This window comes from Solea senegalensis, linkage group LG4 (assembly GCF_019176455.1).
Source record: "Solea senegalensis isolate Sse05_10M linkage group LG4, IFAPA_SoseM_1, whole genome shotgun sequence".
Lineage (NCBI taxonomy): Eukaryota > Metazoa > Chordata > Actinopteri > Pleuronectiformes > Soleidae > Solea > Solea senegalensis.
In genome coordinates, this window is record NC_058024.1 from 6892919 (window position 1) to 6901380 (window position 8462).

Here is an 8462-nt window from a genome sequence, read left to right on the forward strand (position 1 = left end):
GGTGTCAGGCGGCTGAAAACAGGCAGTCCCACAGTCTGCTGTGGCTGAGAGTGGGACGGTGTTGGCTTCCTCTGGTCAAGGATGATGCCAACATTAGCACCATGTGTGACAAAACATCACAGGCCGAGTGAAGAGGAGATGAAGGACTGCTTTTGGTCACATTAACATGTAATGAGCTGAAGCACAATGTAGAGCCTGTCAGCTGATGAAACTATTTCTTGCCTCTAATTAAAGGACAAGTCTGGACATAGTGTATATCTTTTATGAAAATAATCAATGTATAGAACAAGTGTGGTCAAACCCTGATTAGGCTTATTTTAAACAGGGGTGAGAGAGGCTGCGCTGAAGTCCAGTGTTGCTTTGAGCTTTGTTTCGTGTTTGAAAGATAAAAGACGAATTATTGATTATCAAGTCAGTGCAAAACCATGACAGATTAGTCCACTAATGAAGATGAGGGAAGTATGAGGGAAAATAAACTCTTCCTCCTGCTCTCAGGCCCTCTCCATCTGTCTGTCATTCATTACTATCCAATAGAAAATGGGCACTTTTAATTGCTCGTCCTTTGTCTCGTAGCAACGGGGATGTGGCGAGATGCAAAGATAAAATGGTGATGAGGAGGAAACTGCTCAGGCAAAAGACAATCATATAATGAAATTATTACATTGATTTTTAAACTCATATAGAGCTGCAACTAATAATTCATCTGTTGATTATTTTCTCCATTAATCGTTTGGTCCATAAAATATCTGAAAACCTTTAAAAAATGTTGATACAAACCCGGAAATGATGATGTTCTCAAATGTCTTGTTTTGTCCACAAACAAAAATGATTGACTTTTAATGATTTCTTTGTTATCCAGAGCAAAGAAATTAAGAAAATACTCTGAAATCTTGTTTTAATCATGAAAAAAGCTTCAAACTGATGAATCGATTATCAAAATAGTTGTCAATTAATTTAGTAATCGATTAATAATCGAGTAATTCTTTCAGCTCTAAACTCATATTTGGTTTATAGAACGTTACAAGTGCAAAACTGCATCTTTTGCTCAACTGTAAAAGTATGTGGGGGGTAATGTAGTCTATGTAAAGTGCAGTGTATAAGGTAGGTGCAATGTGTGTAAAGTACCACTTAACACAAAGTTACTCATTAGTTTTTCTGGTATTTGGCCTTAAACCAAACTACTGGACAGCGATACACAGTGTTATTCATTCTGTGATCCGTCGTGAATGTCTTTGATAAATTTGATGACCTTTTATTGAATACAAAACGTCAGAAAGGTCAGGGGGGATCAGTCGTCTTTTGGATTCCTCTGGACACAATGGTTGACTTCAAACATAGCGACAGTCACGCAATTAACATCGGATCCACAGCTTAAAATAGTTCCTACAAACGCACAATTTACACCTGTTTGTGTAAAGTGTTGCTAAAAACTACAGTGCCCAGCTGTTACATGATGTGTTTGCAGATTTGCACCTTCAGTGGGACAAACTGAGCCCAGGGATGAGTCGTCTAAGGGAGACAGAAAAGGAACTCAAACTAACTAATGGATTGTTGGTTTTAGTCTCTTCATAGGATTTGTTGAAAATATTAAAATTCACTTCAAAGGATAAAAATACATCTTATCTATAGAATTTGTATTATTTCAAACTGAAAAAAAATGTCAAATGTCGAATGAAGGAAGTGAAAATTTCATCCAACACACCTGAAAGTGGACACAAACCTATACAGTATCAAATCATAATACGGCAGAAATATAAATGAAAGTAATCAGTGGTATTTTTAAAAACATTTATTATCAAATATTCTCAGTCTCAGAATATTTTTTGCACCATTAAAGCCCTGGCAGTATTTTCACAAGTCCACACATTTTCCAAACAAAAGTCGCAACATTAGGACAAACAAAAAAAACATTACATTATTTTTACTGTTTGGACAATGTGAACAAAATGCTCATAGCTGCACATCACATTTCACTGTGATTATATTTTTAAGAAACAGAGTTCCTTTTGTAAATTTTGAGATAAAAAAAACACAATTCATCAGAATGTGGAAGACAGCAAGGAAAAATGTACAAGGTTGAAAACAAATGACAGATGAAATGTCTACATGTAAGAATCAAGGAAGAGTTGATATCAAACATAAAATATTTACACTTAATGCATGGTGGCCATTTTCCATGTGTATTATCATGGTTGACTGTGAATTGTGCACTGACCAAATTCAATCTAAAAATGGACAACTCTCCTAAAACCTCAGAAACATGAAGAGAATTTAAATCTTGTAGATTCTAAACCACCTGTTGCTCTCCCAGCTTAGTGTAAACTGTGCATTATATGCTCTTTGTCAAACTATATTGATATGCTATTGAGAGTTGTGATCATACTCATCATGGTGACCTATAGCTCATGTCTGCAGCATGTGGGGTTTCCTGCATGTGACATTTGGAATAATATAGAAAAATCACCGGGAGTCTCTCGATGTGATTCACAAACTAAGGCTTTATAAAAGGCACTTTGCGTTTTCATTCAACAAGTCAAATTTAGTTCTCAAAAGCCCGAGAAGTACGTTATTACAGGGAAACGCAGCTGAGCAGAAGCTCTGCCAGCATCAGCCTTTACAAGGTGGCAGCACTAGAGTTATGGTGGAACATTTTGCTTGGTTTTAAGGCAATAAGGTTTGAAACTGAATCTATCAAAATAAGAGTAAACTTTGGTCCGAGACCTTCCACAGGAGAAAGATTATGACTAAAACTATCATTTGTGGCACAAGGAAGGGGAATTATTAACAAATAAAGTAGGACTCCACAGTTGTTTTTTTCTTTTTAACAAACAGGACTAAAGTCATTTTAAAAAAAGTAACAACATGCTTTTTAAGAAATTAGTGTGTTTCCGAGCATGTAACACTACATTGCATCTACCCAAATACCCTTGTCTCTTTAGCTGCATAGCAACATTCACATCTACAGCACAGCAATATCGTCATTTTACAAATGCACCCAAAAATATAATATATATAAACTGTGTCCAGAAGTGCACTGAAATAACTGTTTATGTAGTACTCACACAGGTACTATATAAAATTTTAAGATGTGATGTTAGAAAAATAATGGTCTCTCAGCACACGGGTCAGTGTGCTAGAAGGAGGTTTACCAGCAGAGTTCAGGGCCTCACAGTTTTTGTGTGTGAATCAGTCTTTACATATTAAACGCTTGTTTTTTTTCAGAAGGGCAGAGTATCCATAAAGATTTTCTCCACAATTGGTGGAGGAGGGACCAAGTCCTCCAGTTTCAGGTAAAAGATGCGCTGCAGGCCTTGTGTGCACAGAGTTCTCAGTTCGGGAAGTTTGCCCAGAAGACGAGAAAGATAGTTGGGTTGGGTCCTGGTTATATCTGATCCACTTAAGTGTTCCCTTAAACAAGTGATGAGATGACTCTGAAAGTCCTCGACCCGTTTGGGCTCCTTGAGTCCATGGCGATCTGGGTAAAAGAAAGAAGAAGACGTTTTTATAAGAAACACCATACTGAATGTACATAGAAAAGTCAAATAAAACAATGAAATTCACGAAAGTGAAAGGCAAACAAAGGCCCTCACCAGTGATGACAACAAGCGCCGCAAGGCAGGAAAACAAGGAGACGTCTAATTTCATGCGGTGAAGACTGAGGGAGAAATCCATGATGGAGTCAATCCAGTCCCCAAAACTGCGAACGCACTGCAGTCGGTGGAGGACCACACCATTGCAGAAGATCAACTTGTTCTTCTCTGGATTTGACCTGTGCAGTTTCAAGACAGCAGAGCAATCAAAGCTTAGAAAAAAATGTATACACAATATTTATGAACTATTAGTTGATCTGTAATGTTGTTCTGCTGTAAATGAAGCTAACCTGTACGCAAGTCGGAGTATGAAGAGTTCAACGAAGGCAGATTCAAGGAGCAGCTCCTGGTCTTCTGTGCAGAAGTCTGTGAATCCTGGGATCGTTTCAGCCCATTTTCTGATCACATCCATAGCACCAGTCAGAAGGTCATAAAATTGCTGGACGTCTCCAGCATCCTCCTTTTCTTTGGGGTTGTCCACATTCTCCTGGTACTGAGGGGGGGAGAAGGAAGGGTCTATTAAACTGAAATGATTTTCTTTATTTCCACTCTACATCATGTAACCACTGTGTTCAGATTTACTTTGGAGTAGTCGAGCTTTCCAGTGGTAGGGTTAGAGTCTAAATGAGCCCTGACGAGCGAGGATATGATGTTGACACTGGGTGTTGTGGACGAAGCCTCAGCCACAGTCTTGGGTTTGGATGGCAGACGACCCCGGCGGCCTTTGAGGCTGTCTGTGCGAACAACTAGGTGAGAGATGTGGAGGAGAGAAACACGATCAGTACATGTTCGTGACTCTCACATGACCACTGCTGCACCCACACCTTAAAAAACAACTGTTGTATCAGTTTCAGATTCCCTTTTTTTTTTTTTTTTACTGCAGTTGGCGACGTAAGGCTCCGGTTACACGTATGTCATATGTCACTTCAAGCATTGATGAATGATCATGGGACACTAGTCTCTGAAGGATTTAAGAGTCTGACATAGTATTACCTTCTTTGACCATTCCCACTGTGAGACATTTCTGGAAACGGCAGAACTGGCAGCGGTTTCTCCTCCTCTTGTCCACCGGACAGTCTTTGTTAGCAAGGCACACATACTTTGCATTTTTCTGCACAGTTCGCTGTTGGATGAGGAAAGAATACTGTATTACATTCAAGTTAATGTTGCTGCACACATTTGGTGCATTATAGAAATGCTGATTAGTGCTATATAGTATGTTTAAAACACATTGAAAGGAAAATGCATATTAATATCAGTGGCAGCCTATTATCACTAGTGTATTATAGGTCAACATAACTAAGTTGTTGATTTTGTCTTTGCTATTTTATTGAGACTGAGAAAGCTCACTGCATCAGGCTATGATATTAATTTTCTTATGTATACGCATAAGCTAAATAAGCCAAATTAAACTAAACTCGCATTTTAAAGAATTCAGACCTAAATATATAATACCAAATGGTGCCACTGTTTCTTACCTTCCTTAAATATACTATATAATATTTGATACCATAATTTTTTCATGTCTATACCTTTACAATGTTTTCACATATTAGCCTTTTATTGCTTTTCCAGCTATACAATTTTATGTATCCTTCTACCACTTTCTACCAAGTCTGTTTTCAAATGAAAAGTGCATCAAAAATAAAAATGTACTATTAATATTATTATTATTATTATTATTATTTATTATGTCTGAGATACAGAAATATCAGCCTATGTTTGGACTGTTGCCTTAACAGTACTATAGTCTCTGTTTCCTTGTGTCCAAACATGCAAATGTTGTTCATCTGTTTACCTTGAAGAAACCTTTGCAGCCCTCACATGTGCGGACTCCGTAGTGCTGACAGGAAGCATTGTCACCACAGACTGCACAGCGCCCCTCACTGGATCCTGCATTCTGGGTTTTGGGGGACATCATTGTCCCCTCCACTATCCTGGGGCTTTCCAGAGGCCCATGATCCAGAGACATGGGGGGACAATGAAGTGGAGAGACATGCTGCTGGTGCGACAAGAAGAAAGGGTCGTCCTGTCCTGATGGAGCATCCTGATGCTGCCCCAAGGGCGAGTGCTGTTCCGGCGTGGGGCTGAAGGTGAAAAAGGAGAGCTGCTGAGCCATGGGGGCCTTATCGGCCACAGAGGAGGGAGGGGCCGGTGGGTAGGGGCTAAAAGGGGAATCCCAGGACGGTGCAGTCTGTGTCTGAAAGCCTGGTGTTGCAGGAGAAGCAGCAGCATAAACCGGGCTGCCATAGTAGTCTGAGCCACACGACGACAGTGTTTCATCGAGGCAGCTGAACGCAAAGGAGCCGGGGTAACAGCCATACACCTGGAGGTCGTCCAGCTTGAAGGCTTGGTTCTGCATCTGAGGGCTGGGGCTTTCATCTGCCATGGCATGATTGAAGGGAATGGTAGAGGCAGAGGGAGACGTGGTAATCTTGCAGGAATAGGCATCAAACTCCCCCACGTAGCCATTTCCCACCAAGGTGTTGATGCTGGGCAACGACGATGTAGACAGCTGGTCCTTCTGGCCACTGATGTCCATCATCAGTTTGGCACTGAGGTCAGGATTCAAGAACTCAGAGCTGAAGTAGTTGTCATGGGGCAGGGAAGCATACTGGGTTTGTACACAGGGCATCGCTAGGGAAGAGCACAGCAACAATCACATTAAAATTCCAATACAAAGCAGTAGTTTCCATTTTTAAAAATATTATTATATTATATATACATACATATATACATATATGTTATAATATTCAATGTCACATCTATAGGCAGATTCTTAATGATCCAGTGTGTAACATTAAGGAATTAAAATATACTACCCATAAGTGGGTTTATATAAGTTTATATAATTGTTTTTAATTAAAGATGTTTTTTGAAGCACTAGAATAAGCCTTTTTACTGTACTTTAGGCCAGGGCCTAGCTTCTGTGAGGCCTCCATTTTGTGCCATCATGTTTCTACAGTGGCTTGCATTTCCACATTTATAAGTATGCAAGGGCCAATGTAGTTCCCTGACATACTTGCGAAAGGGAGGGGTGAGCAGAGGAGTCCTGTTTGTTGCAACATGCAGTCTCAACATTAGATGTCACTAATTCCTACACAATAATTATTTTTTTAAGCGTATTTTTCAAAACAGATGCAAGTGAGTTACTGGGGTTAACTGGAGTTATTAAAGCGCAACATTAAAGTGTTCAAACCTGCACGTCAAATAAGATAAAATCATTTAGGTCAAAGTTTTTAATCCTGTCTGTACACTCTTCCAAACAGTAGCACACACTAACACCATCTCGGTTCCCTAACACACACACCGTTTCTCTAGCTTCAGGGCCAATGAGTCCTCTTTAGAAAATGCAGAGGGTGGTCCAGTGAGCAATCTGATCTTGCCGGATATTGTGTTACTGGCTCTTAATGCTCTGAAAATCTCCTTCAGTGGAGGGCAACCCTCTTTCACAGGGTCTGTACCAGGGAGTGTTGCAGATAGTGTTTCAGGGTGGGCTGAATGCCAGCTTAAATGGGAAAGGTGGCAAAGCCTGTTTATGTGTGTGCGTGTGCGCATGGGTGGGTAAATGGACATGTATCCACAAGTGGTAAATCCCTCACTAGGCTTTTCAGTACAAAATGTGCTGCATGTTCCTCCAAAACTGTTCAATCCAAAGGTTTTTATTCCCTCCTCCTACCTTTCCTATTAATGAAGTTGATTTACGAGGAGGTCACACTACTCAAGTGTCCGACATGTGTTTTATATCCTAAATATACACCCTACTCCTCACACCTATACAGCAACAGTAACAGACCCCACATACACGCTCACCCCAACAAAAAACAAAAAACGTTTGCAAGTAAAATCAAAGATTAAGCTCGGAACTATTACCATGAACATGTGGAGCAGACGGCTGTGAAAGCTCTGCAGACAGTAAAGACAGTCTGTGTGAGGTTTTCAGTTTTCTTAGCACTGTGGCTGCAGCAGCATTGTTATTATTTTTACTCACAGGAAAAGCTGCATCACATTGACTCTGGATCATTTCCTCTATTAAATAATATATATACTCAGTTTTAACAAGAGTTTGTGTTCTAACAACAATGTGTGTCCTCAAAATAATGGAATTACACTTGAGTTGCCAGATTGTTTTGTGTACACTGAGTTTAAACAGTGAGTGTGCGGCTTAATGCTCCTAGTGCTCAGTTTGGAGAGTGTATTTTGTTGTTAATATATCGAATTAGATGAAACATTTTTCTGAAGATGGTTACAAACAAACTTTGACATGGTGGAACTTGTGAATGAAGTTATTGCAGGGGTTTTAGATCTGCATCACGTTAGGTCAGGTGAACTCAAAGACCTTTTTTAAGTGAGTGTGTCCCCCTGACTGCTGCAACTAACTAATTCATCTGACGATTATTTTCTCAGTTATTTGATCAGCTGTTTTGTCAAACATCAACACGACTCAAAATGCCTTGTTTTGTTCACTAACCGGAGATAGTTACTTTGTTTTGGTTTGTTCTCTATAACAAAGACACAACACACTGAACATCTTTGGTTTTGTTATTTTGCTACATTTAAGAAGCAAGAGAACTGTTTTCAAAGTCTCGTTGATTAATTATGAAAAAAGCAATTGGCGATTAATTAATGATGGAATAATAGTTAAAGCCCTGTATATCTCTAAACCAAAGTGTAGTCGTAGTAGTTAGTGAATGAGAGTAAATCTAACATCAGCATCAAGGTGAACGAGTGAATGATTCAACAAAAACAAAACAACTCCACTTACCTAATTCATGTAAATATCCAGATTGTGAAGCTTTTCATTTATTCCAAAGCAGAGAGTCTAGTGTGTGACACCTGTGGCAGCAAACACACTCATTCAAACTCTCACAC

At 39.5% G+C, this 8462-nt stretch overlaps 1 protein-coding gene across 1 annotated transcript; it reads right to left on the minus strand.

The window, feature by feature from the left end:
• Nucleotides 1-1774: 1774 nt before the first annotated feature.
• Nucleotides 1775-8462, minus strand: LOC122767578 (nuclear receptor subfamily 4 group A member 1-like). The gene is made up of 7 exons (XM_044022926.1): nt 8356-8462; nt 5389-6227; nt 4584-4713; nt 4173-4336; nt 3881-4083; nt 3591-3769; nt 1775-3475 (listed from the first exon to the last, which is right to left on the minus strand). Exons 2-7 carry the CDS (start codon nt 6223-6225, stop codon nt 3219-3221), a joined length of 1770 nt encoding a protein of 589 aa, XP_043878861.1. The 5' UTR covers nt 6226-6227; nt 8356-8462; the 3' UTR covers nt 1775-3218.